The following is an 18,633-nucleotide window of genomic DNA, read 5'->3' as shown; positions in this document are numbered from 1 at the left end:
TCCATATCAAACTACCAATGGCATTTTTCACAGAACTAGAACAAAAAATTTCACAATTTCTATGGAAACACAAAAGACCTTGAATAGCCAAAGCAATATTGAGAAAGAAAAACGGAGCTGGAGGAATCAGGCTCCAGGACTTCAGACTATACTACAAAGCTACAGTAATCAAGACACTATGGTACTGGCACAAAAACAGAAATACAGGTAAATGGAACTGGATAGAAAGCCCAGAGATAAACCCATGCACATATGGTCACCTTATTTTTGATAAAGGTGCAAGAATATACAATGGAGAAAAGAGAGCTTCCTCAATAAGTAGTGGTGGGAAAACTGGACAGCTACATGTAAAAGAATGAAATTAGAACACTACCGAACACCATACACAAAACTAAACTCAAAATGGATACACAAAAATAAACTCAAAATAGGTTAAAGACCTAAATGTAAGGCCAGACACTATCAAACTCTTAGAGGAAAACATAGACAGAACACTCTATGAAATAGATCACAGCAAGATCCTTTTGACCCACCTCCTAGAGAAATGGATATAAAAACAAAAATAAACAAATGGGACCTAATTAAACTTAAAAGCTTTTGCACAGCAAAGGAAACCATAAACAAGACGAAAAGACAACCCTCCGAATGGGAGAAAATATTTGCAAATGAAGCAACTGACAAAGGATTAATCTCCAAAAGTTACAAGCAGCTCAATATCAAAAAAACAAACAACTAATGCAAAAATGAGCAGAAGACCTAAATAGACTTTTCTCCAAATAAGATATACAGATTGCTAACAAACACATGAAAGAATGCTCAACATCATTAATCATTAGAGAAATGAATGGCCATCATCAAAAATCTACAAAAAAAAAAAAAAGGTCATGAAGAACCTAGGGGTAAGATGGAAATAAAGACACAGACCTACTAGAGAATGGACTTGAGGATGTGGGGAGGGGGAAGGGTAAGCTGTGACAAAGTGAGAGAGTGGCATGGACATATATACACTACCAACCATAAAATAGATAGCTAGTGGGAAGCAGCCACATAGCACAGGGGTGGGAGGGAGGGAGACACAAGAGGGAAGAGATATGGGAACATATGTATATGTATAACTGATTCACTTTGTTATAAAGCAGCAAATAACACACCATTGTAAAGGAATTATACTCCAATAAAGATGTAAGAAAAAAAAGAAAGAAATAATGAATCACTATGTTGTATAACAGGAACTACCACAATGTTGTAGGTCAGTTATACTGCAAAAACAAACAAACAAACAAACAAACTCATAGAAAAGAAATTAGATTTGTGGTAACCTGTGAGGAAAAAGGGAATTGGATGAAGTCAGGAAAAAGGTGAAAACTTTCAGTTATAAGATAAATAGGTACTAGGGATGTAATGTACAACATGATAAATATAATTACCACTGCTGTATGTTATATCTGAAAGTTATTATGAGAGTATATCCTAAGAGTTCTCTTCATAAGAAAAAGAAAAACGTTTTATACTTCTTTAATTTTGTATCTATATAAGATGATGGATGTTCACTAAACTTATTATGCTTATCGCTTCATGATGGATATAAATCAAATCACTATGCTGTACACCTTAAATTCATACGGTGCCGTATGTCAATTATGTCTCAATTAAACTGGAAGAAAAAAATATAAAATGCAGACCTTAGCTCCCTCTCCCCAGATAATAAATTAGATTCATTAAATAGCCTTTCTGAAGTTTCCAGATTGTGAATTTCACAACATATCTAGCCCCAGGGGTAAGAGAAGAGGTACTCCCCATCTATCTTGAGGGAAAAATAATTTTTAGAGTAGAATTTTTAATCTAGTCCAAATGATACTTAAATATGAGGGCCTCAAACACTATTGTATTCGAGGCATTGGTAGTTTTGGCAGACAAAGACCCACATGGAAACATCTATTGGAAGTAATAGTCAGTAAAAATTAATATATAAAGTCAAGAAAAACTGTAAGCTGAAAGATAAGTAAGAGTGAAAACTTAACTTGATTAGATGTGTCTATGCCTTAAAAATAAATAAAGCCCTGACTGAAGAGAAGAGAAGCAGGAAGTTTATCAACATGGTGGAGGGAGAGAGGGAGGACAAAGAATATGACAGTTCACTAATGTATTTGTCTTAAATGGTAAGTCAGATAGGGGTATAAGTAAAAAACAAAAACAAATCATAAACGGAGAATATAGAAATTGAAATGAAGAAAGCAGGTACAAGACAATATATGTTAATTATCAGCATAAAGGGTCTAACCGGTTAAGCTTAAGTGATAAATTGGTCAACTTGGATTTAAGAAATCTGCCAATGTATTGTTAATAAAAGATCACTTAAAAGTGGAAAAATAAAAGAAAAATATTTTATCATGCAAAGAGTAAGTAAAAGAAAACCAGTTTATCTATATTACTGTGGTTTTAAATAGATCTGAAGATAAAAAGTATCATCAGAGCAAAACACAATGATAAAACGTCCAACTCCTAGGGAAATACAACAGTTTTAATTGTGTATTTGCCTATTAAAAGTAAATATAATAAGTGTAATTAACAGCATTTATCTAACATACATAAGATTCTGAAATTAATATTAAAAATCTTATATTCTAGTCAAGCACATATAAAATAATACTGTATCAGGCCATACAGAAAGTCTTTAAACAATTCTAAAAGTAGACAATAGAAATCTATTTGTAACTGCCTCTCTCTGCCTCTCTCCTATGCCTTGCCACCAGAAAAAAACAGTATTAATTTTCAGGAAGGCAGAAAGTAATCTTAAAAGAAACTGAAATAACAACAGTGGCAGCTGGTGTAAAATGGAGTCTAAAAGAAAAAGTAAACTGTCTTAAGAGAGGTAAAGAAGCCATGTTTTGTATAACTGTACTTGTGGAATTGAAACTTGCCTGCTCTCCTCTGTGTGTGTGTGTTTTCTAAAATTAGGACAATGCCATACAATACACTTTTATATACAGATGTATTTTTTTACTCAGTATTATTTTATGATACTTTAATCATGCCCCTATCTTGACTTTCACCCAGGTCCCCAACACAGCCACCAAGTTTCCTGTGCATCTTCCAGGGAAGGAAACCAAACCTTTTCTCTAAATATAGCTCATGCCGATAGTTGCCTGGGGAATACATTTTAATATCTTCTATAGTCAAAATGCATCTCCCTTTGTTCAGGCTTCAGTTGTAGTGGAATAAAATGTCTATTACTTGCCTAGGCAGTAAAGGATTAGAATCAAGCTACTGCTGTTTTCACTTTTCTGAATATAGTTGATATAAAACCTTACCCCCAAATTCTTCATGACTGAAGCTCCCATTCTCATCTTGATGCTACCAGCCAGGTACCCACAGCTCTCTACAGAAATCCCTACCAGTCTTACCTCAGTGAAAATGTCCTCCACAGTAGTCTAGATCTTGAGGTTTTCTTTCGAAATGCAAGAGTCACTGCTTATTTTGCTTAAGTAGGACGATAAATCAGTAAAGCTCTCAGAGACTGAACTGCAGAATTTTATAATCTCCTGAAGGGCAGAGGAAAAAGAAGTATTTTGAAAGACAACAAGGAAAAAGGGCACTAGCTAGACAAAAACTTGATTTAGTGCTGGCTACCTCATACGGTGTTTTCCCGGAGAAAGAGAAGTTAGGAAACAGTATTAAGACTCCTCCCACCAATGTTCTTGGCTTTCAGTTTCATTAGTCAGAGAAAATAAACGGTTTATTTCCTGTAAATATCTTAATCAAAATGAAAAATTATGGCAAAGTTACACTCAAAAATTTTTTATTATAAATGTCAGTAGATAAAAAGAGTTCCAACATTAGAACTTTGTTATCCAGCAGACTTACATCAGGGTCATTAGAAAACTATATTCCCTTGAATGACTCTCAAATATACAAGAAGTAAGGTAAGCCATCTGGCCACTTATCCCTGACTTCCTGTTCTCAGAGTAGCAGTGGCAAGAGGAGATTTTGGAAGAACCGTCTATCTCTACTGTTTTTGACTGAAACTCCTGGAAGGGGATGAGTTTTCTATAAAATAGCTGTTGGTTTAAATAGTACCTAAAACATTCACCCAGTTAATGACTGACACACCTGGAGCTTGACAGAAGTAGAAGGTCATTACAAATATGTGAATCCTTCCTCAGATATATAGAAAGAAATGTGACATTAGTGGCCCTCATGACTATGACTAGCTACTTAACCTAACTGATTAACTTCATGCTTACTCATCATGCTTTCTGCATTAGTCATGGGTAAACACAAGTGGCTAGTGGGCTTATATCATGACAGCTTCGAAACCTTGCAAATTCTGGAAGAACACTGAACCTTTGGAATAAGAGGGGCCTGATAAACCTTTTGGTCTACAGTGTTACTTCTGTGAAGGACAGTGGATGCCTTCCGGAGTACTGTACACCCTGAGATGTCAAATAAATGGCACCAGCCAGCAGACCTTATAGTGGTTACTCACCAGCTGATCTGCAAGTAGAGTGAGATCATGACTGCAAATGGGTCCTAAAACAGCTAATGTTCGTAGATAATCCGAGGTCTTCTAAAGAGAAGAAAGCCAATTACTTTGATGCAAACTAGAGTGATGGAAGGGATAGTTGAAGTCTGGATATGAAACCATCTGAATAACTTCACCAAAGTAGGAGTAAGTCAGGAAAAAGCAAAGAGGATCTGGAGTGAGGTCCAGAAACACCTGTGGGTGTTCACTGTTTTCTGTCACAGGTTTTAGGTTGCTGTTATGTGGATGCATGGAGCTGGTGTTAAGGTAATGCATAAAGAGGAACTTTAGGGAGGTCAGGAGAGCCCATTCCAGAGATCAGAGGGCAGTGGACACATGGGAGGAATGGCCATAATTCAGAACATTTTCCTGCCCCTTTTCTTATAATCAGTTCATGTGGAGTAATGTTCTCGGTTGAGACTCCAGTATACAACACACAGATTACTGTTATCAATAAACACAGTTCAGAGCAATGCTCCATAATTCATATTGTGCAGTTGGTATTTTAATAGATGAAGCAAAGGAATGCTAAAAAACCTTAACTTTGCCAACCTAGTTAAGGTTTACAGAATTTCACTCTCAGGAGGTTGAAATGTATGGCATGGAAACAGAGGCAGACACTCAGTTGTGCAAACCAAGACAGTTCAGCTAGAGAGGAGAGATAGGAAGGGAGTAGGAAATGTCAGCACAGTTAGTATGTGTGTTACTGGTTCTATGGCAGCAAGACAAATTCTAGACTCCAATGAGGAGTGAGCTAGTTACCTCATGACATGACCACAACTGGCTTGGAAATTCAGTGGGATTCAGCATTAGAGGAAATTACAATAACCAAGGGACTCGAGTGTGCAGATTAACATCAATCTCTGGCTTTGGCAATTCAGCTGAATAATATTCTTTTCAACCTTTAGGTTTGGCTTTTATTACCCAAACACACACTCACACACACACATATACATACATATACATACACATACATGTATGCACTCTCATACATGCATGTACACACACACGCACAGACAGCCAATCATTCTCTTGTTTTTGCATGCTTGGAAGAAAATTCTTCTAACTACTTTTTTTAATTCAACAAATATTTAACAATAAGTAAGATTTAAGCATCTAATGTACAGCATGGTGACTATAGCTAATAATACTGTATTGTATACTTGAAATTTGCTAAGAGAGTAAATCTTAAGCATTTTTACAAAAAAAGGTAACTTTTAAAGTTTGTGTATGTGTGCTCATTTAACTCTTAAATATGAGTAAACAGACATGAATCATGTTCAGAAAAACCCCTAATGTGAAAAAGAACAAAACATGCAGAGAAAGGAACTTAAAAGAAACAGACACAAAGGATGAGGAAGAAGAAAACTACATATATATATATATATATATATATATATATATAGAGAGAGAGAGAGAGAGAGAGAGAGAGAGAGAGACATCAGAGATAGAAGGCATTGTATCAATGAAACAAAAAGATCATGCTAACTAATGTGAAAAAATAAAGAAATTAACAGAAGAGTTTTTAGAGATGTGTCTTTTAAATGTGATAGGAGAAAAAATTTAAATTTAATAGAGTGGTAGAGTACAAATTTGAGGAGTTCGTTTTTAGTGTATACCTAGAAGACAATGAGATGGAGAAAAGGGAGAGAAAAGAAGAAATGTAGAGGTTTGTGCTTGGGTGAATATTAACCAGCTCAAGGGGTTATATAATAAATGCCCAAGCAAGAATGAACCAAGAAAATGAAGAAAAGGAAGTTATCAAAGAACTAATATCTAGCTTGCTGAATGGGGGGGACAACATATATAAAAGCACATTATTTTAAAATCACAAAACACCAAGGAGAGAGCAAATCTTAAAGCTTCCAGAAAAAAAAAAAAAAAACCAAATCACATCCAAGGATTAGGAATAAGAATGGCATGGCCTTTTTTTTAAACATCTTTTTTGGAGTATAATTGCTTTACAATGGTGTGTTAGTTTCTGCTTTATAACAAAGTGAATCAACCATATCCCCTCCCTTTTGTGTCTCCCTCCCACCCTTCTAGATGGTCACAAAGCACCAAGCTGATCTCCCTGTGCTATGCGGCTGCTTCCCACTAGCTATCTATTCTACATTTGTTAGCGTATATATGTCCATGCCACTCTCACTTTGTCCCAGCTTACCCTTCCTCCTACCTGTATCCTCAAGTCCATTCTCTAGTAGGTCTGCGTCTTTATTCCCGTCTTGCCCCTAGGTTCTTCAAGACCATTTTTTTTTAATTCCATATATATGTGTTAGCGTACGGTATTTGTTTTTCTCTTTCTGACTTACTTCACTCTGTATGACAGACTCTAGGTCCATCCACCCCACTACAAATAACTCAATTTCGTTTCTTTTTATGGCTGAGTAATATTCCATTGTATATAATGGCATGGCTTTCTTGACAGCAGCACCGGAAGCTAGAAGACATGGGGGATGGGAGGGGGGCGCAATCGCTTTACCACTTGAAGGCAAACAATTTTTAGCCTGGTATTCTATACCCAGCTGATAATTAATTACACATAAGTGTAAGGAAGGAACAAAATTGTTCTGGGCGTCCCCAGGACGACGATGAAGAGAAGTCCCTGAACCTTGACCCGTGCAGAGCTGGAGAGCAGAGCAGCTTGTCCAGATGGAAGGGGAGGACATGGAACTCAAGGAGGACTCCTGACCAAAGAAAGAGTGGCGGCGGGGCGGGAAGGAGGGGTCTGCCTGTGCTGCAGGTGGTGAGTGGCTCTTATAAAGTAAGTGAGTTTGCTATGAGGGGAATTTTACAATTTTGGCAGTTTAGAAAGACATAGGGATCAGGGCATAAAAAGTTGAACAAACTATTAAAGAAATGTCATTGATTTCAGAAAAAAATTAAAGACGCATAAGGAAGGAACACAATACAGTATATAGCTTACCTGTGAGTTTTATTTACATAGTCATAGTATTATAAAATACCAAACATTGATTTGGCCAAAAATTCTGAAATGACTGTATTGGGGAAATGGAAGGAAGGAATCACATGTATTTGTGAGATGTGGGGCTCTCACAATGTACAAGAAAAAGGGTCTCATATAAAACAAACTTGTGGTTACCAAGGGGCAAAGGCAGGGAGGGATAATTTAGGAGTTTGGGATTAACATACACACACTGCTATGTATAAAATAGATAACCAGAAAGGATCTACTGTACAGCACAGGGAATTCTGCTCAATAGTTTGTGATAACCTATAAGGGAAAAGGATCTGAAAAAGAATATATATATATATATATATATATATATATATGTGTGTGTATGTGTGTGTATATATACATATACATATACATATATATATATTCTGAATCACTGTGCTGTACACCTGAAACTAACACAACATTGTAAATCCACTATACTTCAATTAATAAATAATAAAAAATTGTTAAAAGATTAAATTAAAACATAAGGGGCTCTACTAGATGCTGATTAAAGTATCAGCATCTTCCCACTTACTTATCCTAAGGATCTATTAATTTTACACAAAATTTCAAACACAACCTACATTAAGATATAATAGTATTTTCTAAGTAGAATTAACTACTTCCAGCTAAGAGAATTTGGGAAGTTTCCATTTGGGAAAAAGGGCATTTGGGTTGGTCCTATCAGAAAGAATCAGATTTCAATAAGTGGGAATACAAAAAATAGAATCCCAGGTCAGCAGAATGGAATAGTCCATTTCAAGGACTGTCCATGTAGAGTCAACAAGTCATCTATTCCCTGGGGTCCCTGATTGCCTCTGGCACAGAGAGCTAACCTTTATCACTAGCCTTTAAGTGGTAGGGCCTTCCACAGGTTATCTCATGTAACCTCACAACACACTATGTGTAAATACATTAACCACACCTCATCGATGAGGGAACTGAAACTGAAAGGTGTTAAGGCTCTTGTTCGAGGGTACCCAGCTAGTCAGTGGTGGAGACAGAATTTAAACTCAGTTATTTTCTGTTAAATGCCCATTTCCTTTCTATCACTCTGCCCTGCCTTCTGGAATATCTGCACATAATTTATAGACTTGACACACCAATATACAGAAAGCCTTTTTTTAGGAGTACAGACAGATCAAATAAAGAAACCCTAGAGGGGCAGGCTCTGCACTCACCCACAACCACCCTTTCTAGGTCTTTCTCACCACATCCTTCCCCTCAGCTCTCACACAGCTCAACACACAGATAAACATTCTACCAGAGAGGAAGCAACAACCTCAGACTGTTCAAGATTCTTACCACAAATAACACAATCGACTATGGCTAATTGTTCTTTTTATTCAATTTGTTGTACAATGTGATGATTTAATGAATTGAAGGGGCTTTATTAAAGGATATTAACCTCTCAGATCATTGGGAAGGCTGAAGGAACAAAATCAAGTCTAAACTCACCCAAACAAAAAATGCCGCATGCTTCACACACCTCCTTACCCGGCCCATACTCACACACTCCAAGCCAGGCAGCAAAACTGTTCTGAATGAGCACGCTCAGTGCTTCTGCCACTGCACACAAGATGTCAAGACCTGACTTCACCTTATTCACGAAATCTGCAGTACTAATGCCACTTCCATACCAGGAAGTTGACCTTTCGATTGCTGCATTCGCCTACAACACACACATCTTTGAAAACAGCTGTGTCAGCAAGAGCGAAGCATGTGCACCCTGGTTCTCCTGCTGAGGACTTCCAAATCAAGCCTCACTTGGAAGCAGGTGACAGGGCAAACCTATGCCACAGGTATCCAACTGGGCTGCAAGAGAGCTTGAGAGTCTGACTTCTGAGTTGGCAGGTGGGAATCCTTACATGTGAATTATTTAAAAGATGTTGGGCAACCACGAATATGACATGTCTGCTGGAAACCCATTCAAAAGACATAGGCGTCATTCATCACTCACGGATTTCTGGCTCAAGAACATAGGTGAATGATGGGGTGAATGATGGGGTCATTACAGAGAATAAGAGCACTGGAGGAGGAGTACATCAGGACAGGTGAAGAGACGTGGCTTGAGTGCTAGAGGTGTTGAGTTTGAGGTTCCTGTGAGATGTAAATGGAGATTTAATTGAATATATGACCCTGGAACTTAGATGAAAGGTCAGAACTCCAGATAATAAAATGGACAGTATCAGATGCTGTAGAACAGGATGAGATCATCAGGATATGCTGAGTGAAGACAGTGTGGGCCTTGGAGCCACAGAGAGCTCAGACAGGAAGTGGTTGGGCAGAAGAAGAAGAGTCAGCAAGGGAGGCTTACAAAGAAAGGCCAGAGCAGGATGGAAAAGAAACAACGGCTGGCACGGTTCTGGAAGGCCAGACAGAGAGTGTTTCAAGGTCATTAGGTAATTATTCATTTCCTCCATTTACCCCTCATTCCATAATTTTAGTCTGGTTTCCCCTGTTTACTTTGAGTCACAATGACCTGAAACAGACAGTAGGTAAAAATGTAGCACAAGAGAGGCAATAATAAAAGCCTGAGAGTCGATCCTAAGGCTCTTCCAGCTTCTAAATCATATTCTCCCCTACATTCTCAGTGCCTCCCCCTTTTCCTACCTTGTGAACACGGGTCCTTTGTTCGTGGTGTGTGGTCATCTTTCTGTTCTCTTCCTGGTCATCTTATCCATAATGCTACGTGGCCAGGCCTTTCCCCACAACCCTCTGCTCCGATAGACTAAGCTCAGGCTACCCTGACCGTACCTGCCCTCCATTTCACCCTCGTCCTTCATTTGGTTAATTCCTATTCACCTCCAGATCTCTCTTTATATTTCACTTTCTCCAAAATGATTTTCAAGTCCTCCAGCCTAAATTTGGGTTAAGTACTCCAACTGTCCATCCCCATAAAACCCAGGACTTCCCATATATCGACATTCTGCGAAGAAGTGCCTGGGCTCTGCCTCTGCACAAAGTTAGAATTCCCGCTCCACCACCTGTGTGAGCTTGGGAAAGTCTCTTACCCCACTGGAGACCGACAGTGCCTAATCCATGCAGGTGCTGTGAAAATTTTAAAAGTTCAAGTACTTAAGGCACTAAGCAAAGTAATTGAAAGACAGAAAGCACTTGGCAAACACTGTGCATTATTATTAATATCATCAGTATTATCACTCTCATCATATTGTTTAAGGCCTAATATCTGCCTTCTTCCCTGAGATATAAACTCTGTAGGGGTAGAAACTGAATCTGTCTTGTTTAAAAACAAAAGAAAAAAATCAACACTGGGACTGGAATCTAGTAAGACTTCAATGCACATTCATTAAATATGGGATTCTCATGTACTTGTGTAAAAAATAATTCCAAACCCAAAGGACCCAGATCCCCCACAAACCTGCCACCCTAAAAGTCATTTCTATCCAAATGTATAATGAAAAACTCACACTCTACATATCCTAAATCAGTGATTATCTTGGGCCCCTAAGTACCATCTCTTTCTGATTCTGCTTTTACTGTTAATGGAACCACAATCCTCCCAGTGACCTAGGCTCCAAACCTCATAGTCATCTCCAATTCTTCCCTCTTCCTTGACCCCTACATCTAGTCAATTTCATGAATACTGACAATTTTAGGGACAAGGCTGATTCAGGGGTGATGGTAAGGATAAAGGTAGTCAGGTGAGGTTGTGATAAAAAAAAATAAAAATGATCACCATACCTGATAGTAAGTTAACCTTTCAATATCCATGGGAAGCCTGTCTGAAGGAACCGTCCTCGTGCTGAACTGCAGAAGGGCACCTGAAGACAAAAACAGGCGGATCAGGATGGTGATTTTGGTATTTATATTCCAACATTTATATTAATCATTTATTAGTGAATTTTTAATGGTAATAACCTGTCAAACCACTTGTGTGTTATGAAAAGCAACTGCAGGCTTTCTCTTCATTCTCAAGAGTCTGTTTTTGAATTTAATAGTGACATGTAGCACAGTTGGGTACATTTCTTCAGTGCTAAGTGGTCCTTTGATCCCTGAGGTTTTCTGCATAATCGGAAATGTTCCAATTTACTCGTTCCTTTCCTACTTCTCATTTACCACAGTGGATGATGGAAAATTACAAAATGATAGAAAAAGTTAATGCAACTGGTGATAAACCAGGAGAGTGACTCTAATTGGGACATCAAGTAGGCAGGAAGAGGGAGAGGAGGGATAGAAAAAGCATAGGGTTATTTTGACATTAGCAGGCATAGCTGAGGTTCTGGGGTGATTGAATTGGCTCTGGCAAGTGGAATGATGTGTGTATATGTGGGACATAAAAGTTGTGTCTCTGACACCTGGATCCTACATCTTCCTGGCCATGTGGCCACTGTACATGCCTTAGAATCATGGGATGAAGATGCTCCAGGTACTAGGAGTCTCATGAGTCAGTTGGGCCTGATGTTTATTGTTTCATAATGTCAAGGAAATGACCTAAAGCTTCACACTGGTTTTCCCAATTATGTCCCCAAACATATGCTTCCAAAAAGGCAATGATGTCCCTCCACCAAGCCCCAACCTCAATGAAACTATAGTGTCCAAATATCAGCTGCAGCTTTTTTCCCTACGTATTGTTGGTTAAAAGTAGCTTTTTTTAAGCTTATCTCCATTCTCACACTTGATCTTAGTCCATCATCCAACTCACTACATCTTCCTTCCTTTGTCTTTTCTTGAAACATAACGCAGTATCCTGGCTAAGGATTGTTCTACATATGAGAAGGACAAGGTTTTCATAGAAACTCCTGGCCTGGGTGATGGGCTATCTCTGAGCCACTCACTGACCTGGGTACATACAAGTATTGTTTAAATTAATAATCCTAACTGTGCAAAGTAAGCATGATTATTACCCCCATTTTATAGATGAGAAAATAGAGGCTTAGAGGTGTTTTGTGACTGGTCCCAAATCATACAACTAATGAGTAGCAGTAATGGGGTTTGAACTTCAGCCTTGTGAAGCCGGAGCCAAAGCTCTTAAAGATTATAAAACACTGCCCCCTCGTGGCAACCTGAAGAAGTACAGCTCAGTGACCAACAGGATAAAAACCACGTGGATCAACAGGAGGTAAATATAGAGCATATGTCTTGCTTAAAGATGTACCAATTTGGGGTTGTTTGTACAGCTCCACTATATGCAGGCATCCTTACTGAGTCTTGCTATCTGGCTCTTCCTTAAGAAGTTCTTTTCCTAGTTCTATTCTTTTACTCTCAGCGTAGCTGAATGCAAAACAAAACACAAAGACACTCTGCTTAGTTCTTTAAATTATGTGCCAGCCTGGACAAAAAAAGACTACTCAGGGACACTTTCCTGGGCGCCAGAATCACAATATCAGAATAACAGAACTGGAGGCTGGAAAACACCACGCAGATCCCCAAATCCCACAAGGAAAGCATTTATTCCTCCAGGAGTATTGGCTGCTGACAGCTGAGTTTGTCTCCTGGGATTGCTCAATGCTGAAGGAAGCTGCCTTGCCCTAGGTTACACTCTCGTACGGATAGGTTCAAAGTTCCAGCCCTCCTGCCTCAGTTAGAGAAAAGTTCCAGCCCTCCTGCCTCAGTTAGAGACCACTAGAAGCCATCCCAACTCTAAAGTAACAGAGGGATTGGCTTCATCCCCATTACAATTGCACCGCCATTCAACTTCTTCCTCTGACCAAGCTGCTTCCCTCTCTCCTTTCAAGTGTTTCCAAGAGCATCCTCTAACAAGCCTCCCACAGGCAAATCCTGGAGTCTGTTTCTCAGGCAACCAACCTAAGATAATACTCAACTCTTAACTTGAATCATATTCACAAATACTGTCACTTTAAATAAGATGCAGGAGTGCAGTGTAAAGATATACATCAGAAAAGCACATGGATATAAAGTTCAGAAACATACCAGAAGGTAAAAGTCATATATGAATTGGGGATCAATCAGTCAGTCCTCATATGCTGCTAGAGTATGTGACCACTTCACATTTCATAACTTTGTAATTGCCATCATGCCACTTAAATTCCTTGTCCTTCAGTTTTTTAATCTCTAAATAAAAGGATGTAATTAAGTGTTTTCTATGGTCACTTCAGACCAAGTCCAAAACTTTACCTTAAAACTCCATAGTGAAAACTCTTACAATCTTTCCTACAAGGTTGTGTTTGAAGGTTATTTGTTTGTTTTCATTTTGACCTTGAGCTGTTCATCTACTGTTTTTTTTTTTTGTTTTTTTGTTTTTTTTTAAGTACCAAGGATCTTTATTCTCAGGTCTGATACTGAATCTGTGGCTGCAGATAATGTCACTATTTTGAGAATAAAAGGTCCCATTATCTTCATTCTTTGCAAGTCTTCAGCCACAAATTTATACCTTATTCCCATAACAAGATAAGTGAATCAGGCTGGAAGGGAATTCAGGAGGTACACGACGATAATAGCAAAGGGGAACACACACTTTTACAAGCATACTGTCTCAGTTACCTTGAAGGTTAAAGTTCAGATTAATTTACAAAAGTAGTGACACAACCATGATTTCAGTGAAAATCAACACAAGTTATACCTTAAAAAAAAAAATCAATTCAGATATACTAAGTCAGGCAAGCATGCAAAATTCAGAGTATTAAAAAATTCAAGGGCTGGTTGCCCAAACAGATATATCCCTCAGAAAAAGGGATTTGAAAATGCTGAACAGAACCAAAGGAATTAGAAGCTGAATCAGCAGACCAATTCCCTCATTTTATAAATGCGGGCAGACATTAACTGGCGAAACTTACTCAGCTAGATTAAGGGTGTACACAGATCTAATTCCTGGTGCTATTTGCAACTGCACATATCTAAAATACAAGGAGATAAATATCCGGAACACATTAGGCCCACTGATTTAATCAACGGTGGGAGTGAAGTTATTATAGCACAGCAGCACATTAGATATATTTAAGAGATTAAATGGAAAGAATCTCTTAAAGATTTTAATGCTCAGTTTTAATACACAATCAAGTTTCCATCCAATCATCTGATGTACAGTGAACTGTACTAGCTTAAAAGAAAAAAGTGCATTCTTCAGTTTTCTTCTATACTTTTTTTGGCCTATCTTTCAAAACTGAGCACTGGGTATTTTTAATGTAAGTAATGTGATGTTATATATGTACATTCTAATTGCACATTTTAGGAATACACAAAATCCATATTTCGGTAACTGATAGTGTATTTATAGAAAATAAAAACCTATCAAAATACACTTTTCACTGAGAAAAATAGATAAAACAGACAAATGGATCTACACAAAGTAAAAATTAACTTTGGTAGATTTCAGTGTAGGACAGTCCATAGCAAGCTTATTTGCCCTTACTCCCCCAGAGCTGATCATCTTCCAAGTTAAGATTTTTAAAATATTTTTAAATTGATATTATTAAGTTGACATTTATTTCTCATTCCACATCATCTTCAGCCAAGCTCTGAGCACTTAAAATTCTCTGACTAATTGTTGGGAGCTTAGTCAGAAGCATCTGGAACACTGGTGGTGGAAGAGTTTGCTGCAACACTTGCAGTAACCGCTGTGGCTGTCCACACACAGCAATTGCATTTGTCAGATGGTCCACACCCTTCTCATATTCACCTTGAGCTAGTAACTCTTCACCAAGCTGTATTTCTTCAAGGAAGAATTTCTGAACGGCTTCAGCATCTTTAAGGTCAGGTAACTTGGAAAGTCCAGCTCTCTCCTTGGCAAGCTTCTGTTTCTTTCTTCGTTCCCGCAGCCTGTTTTTGAAGTTGGGGTCACTCCGTCTCTTGCGGTCGAAGTAAATGCAGTACCCGATGAAAAGGGCCCCGCACACGCCGGCGGCGATGGCGCTGTTCCGGCCCACCATCTTCTCTCCAACGAGGAGTGGGGGCGGCGGCGGCGGCGGGGCCCGCAAAGGAACCGTTGGCTCAGAACTCTCGGCGCGGACTCTCATCTACTGTTTTGATATGGTGATTAGGGATACAGGTCTTTTCCATCAGTATCAGCATCAAACATATGTAAGGCATGGTTCAGCTCTAGGAAACCTTGGGACAGTAATTGTTGATTCCTCTTTGGGGTAAAGCTCTCTTTTAAGTTGATGCTAAAATTTTTCACTAGGGAGAAACTCACTCTAATTATCCACATTAGCATGAAGTGTCTCATTCTCAAGGACTCAAGCTCAAATCCCTCCTGGGATCCCTCTTATTCAGTAACTTCCTATTGACCTTCTTTCCCTTTTAGTTTTTTCTTTGAATGGAGACATGGGAATAAAGGTACAGACTGTCATCAGGAAAGATGAATGATGTTAAATGAGAAAACTCAATCCCAATGTAAAACTTATAAACCTTAGTTTGCGTGGTCCTAAGGAAGTGTTGAACTTAGGAAGACAGTACAAAATAATTAATACAAGGTAAAGTAACTTAAATAGCACAACTAGAGAAAAGAATGATGGGACAGAGGTTAAAGTTTCTATATTCAGACATTCTTGATCTCACAGGTGTAGAGGACAGAAAAGTTTTTCTTCAATCAAATTAATACCACGTGTTGTTATGACCCCTGAAAAAAGCAGGGCAGAATCAGTCCACAGTGACACTTTTGTCATGGTATGCCTTGGCAGGTTCTGTCTTTCCTTTTTTATATTATAGGCTGGGTCCCTTTTCATTATTCCCATCAAGGAAGGAGAGGAGGAACTCCTGTGAGCCTTAAAGATTCACAAGCCTTAAAGATTCACAAGTCCTATATGCCTGAGGGTGGACACCATGAATAAAATTATATACTTATAAAACACAATCGTTATATCACTAATCATTAGAGAAATGCAAATCAAAACTACAGTGAGGTATCACCTCCCACCAGTCAGAATGGCCATCATCAAAAAATCTACAAACAATAAATGCTGGAGAGGGTGTGGAGAAAAGGCAACCCTCTTGCACTGTTGAAGGGAATGTAAATTGATACAGCCACTATGGAAAACAGTATGGAGGTTCCTTAAAAAACTAAAAATAAAACTAACATACGACCCAGCAATCCCTCTGCTGGGCATATACCCTGAGAAAACCATAATTCAAAAAGAGTCATGTACCACAATGTTCATTGCAGCTCTGTTTACAATAGCCAGGTCATGGAAGCAACCTAAGTGTCCATCGAGAGATGAATGGATAAAGAAGATGTGGCACATATATACAATGGAATATTACTCAGCCATAAAAAGAAACGAAATTGAGTTATTTGTAGTGAGGTGGATGGACTTAGAGTCTATCATACAGACTGAAGTAAGTCAGAAAGAGAAATACAAATACCGTATGCTAACACATATATAGGAATCTAAAAAAAAAAAAAAAAGGGTTCTGAAGAACCTCGGGGCAGGACAGGAAGAAAGACGCAGACGTAGAGAATGGACCTGAGGGGACATGGGGAGGGGGAAGGGTAAGCTGGGACGAACTGAGAGAGTGGCAAGGACATATATACACTACCAAATGTAAAATAGATAGCTAGTGGGAAGCAGCCGCATAGCACAGGGAGATCAGCTCGGTGCTTTGTGACCACCTAGAGGGGTGGGATAGGGAGAGTGGGAGGGAGACGCAAGAGGGAGGCGATATGGGGATATATGCATATGTATAGCTGATTCACTTTGTTATACAGCAGAAACTAACACAAGATTGTAAAGCAATTATACTCCAATAAAGATGTTAAAAAAAAAAAAAGAAAGAAAGAACAACAATAAAGACACAATCTTAGATGGAAAAAAAAAAAACCCACAATCATTACATATATCCTCATTATCTCTGTTTTGGGAGCAATCTGGATGGCATGAACCAAAGCAGGCAGCTCAAGGTTTTCCTCTCCGGATGCCCTTTTATTTGGAAAATAACTTTGGAGTCTGAAGTATAAGAGAGGTACGAATAAATGATATGCAAGTGTGTGTATATCTGTGTGTGTGTGTTTGTGTGTATGTTCATCAAATGCCAGTAATTGCCAAAGCAAAACTGGCTTTGTCCCTCTCCGTTGAAAAGGTCCTGTTTAAGAGGTGACCATTTAAACGGGTGTCACCTCTAGAAGTGTTCTGTCATGGAGGGGCTTCAAGGACACATAGAATAAAAAAATGAATGGCATCCCTGAAGTTATGCAATGTAACAGAAAGCAATGAGGGTGATTTGTCCACAGACACACACCCTAAAGATAGCTCTATTTCTTTCATTCAAATTAAGGAAGGAAATGATTAAAAAGTGAAATCCTTAGGTCAGTCTGGATCTTATAGTGAATTAAAGATTCTTCACAAAAGAGAGCAAATGATTATCATCTAGCAATCCACCTCCTGGTATTTAACTTAAGAAATAAAGATGTGAACTCAGATGTAAAGAAATGGCTATTCATTCTAACACAATGTGAACAGTAAAATACGAAAATATTTTCTGAACAAAACTAAGAAAGGTACTGAAGAATATGACGCAGGAAATGGTTCACCACGTTGCGTTATCTGAAAACGGTAAGTTGCCACATAATATATACAATAAGTCCCAAATTTCATGAATATATGTTCAGCTGGAGTTTGTGATGGCATATAACAGTTTTAGCCCTAATTAGGCAGAGCATAAGTTAAACCCCACCAAACATGCCCCACAATTATACAGATTAGAGACTGGCTCCCATTCTCTGCCCACCTTATATTATCGGACTGAAGCAGTCCGAAGCTCTAATCTTCTGGGGGAGGGGTAAAACATGGTGAAGCAGGAGGAGGGTTGGGAACACTGCCCCATGCAGGCAGCTGAGAGGGTGAGAGTGTATCCTCATGCCCCTGTATTCTCCAGGCCCAACCACAACCTAAGGATAGGAACAATCACAGTGTCTATGCTCAGAGTGAGACACTAGGGTGTGAAGAGGATAGGTTCCTTGCCTGACGTTACAAAGGTATAAGTAGAGGGTAAGAATTTGATCCCAGGTAATTATTCTCTAGAGCCTAAAATTTTAACCAAATACCAATCTGCTTCTGCATAAATAAATTACTGGAAAGACATTAACACACACTCACACACACACACACACACACACACACACACGCACACACACAGCTCCATGACATTTACAAATGGAAGGGAGTATTAGTAATGGCATATATAATTCTACAAGGTCTAGCATATTATTTCAATTTACCTCCCTGGCTATACA

The 18,633-nt window shown here is 38.6% G+C and overlaps 2 protein-coding genes across 6 annotated transcripts in view; both read right to left on the bottom strand.

Moving 5' to 3' along the window:
• The window catches only part of LOC102990974 (gamma-interferon-inducible protein 16-like), an 80,885-nt gene that overhangs the window by 44,199 nt on the left and 18,053 nt on the right, over positions 1-18,633 (bottom strand). For 2 of the 5 annotated variants that reach the window (XM_055084273.1, XM_007105203.3), the window contains exon 1: positions 3,405-3,624. The gene's annotated coding sequence lies outside the window, so the exon portion shown is untranslated. The other 3 variants (XM_024116231.3, XM_024116232.3, XM_007105201.3) reach the window with 3 other exon arrangements.
• LOC102990431 (mitochondrial import receptor subunit TOM20 homolog) lies at positions 14,661-15,409 on the bottom strand. Its single transcript, XM_055084276.1, has one exon. The coding sequence runs from the start codon at positions 15,332-15,334 to the stop codon at positions 14,897-14,899; it is 438 nt and encodes a 145-aa protein (XP_054940251.1). The 5' UTR covers positions 15,335-15,409; the 3' UTR covers positions 14,661-14,896.

The sequence above is a fragment of the Physeter macrocephalus genome, chromosome 4, assembly GCF_002837175.3.
Source record: "Physeter macrocephalus isolate SW-GA chromosome 4, ASM283717v5, whole genome shotgun sequence".
Lineage (NCBI taxonomy): Eukaryota > Metazoa > Chordata > Mammalia > Artiodactyla > Physeteridae > Physeter > Physeter macrocephalus.
The sequence above is the reverse complement of the archived record's forward strand: the minus strand, read 5'-3'. Positions and strand labels throughout refer to the sequence as shown.

Coding starts and splice junctions, on each gene's coding strand:
- LOC102990431 (XM_055084276.1), bottom strand. CDS start 15,334: ATGGTGGGCCGGAACAGCGCCATCGCCGCCGGCGTGTGCGGGGCCCTT.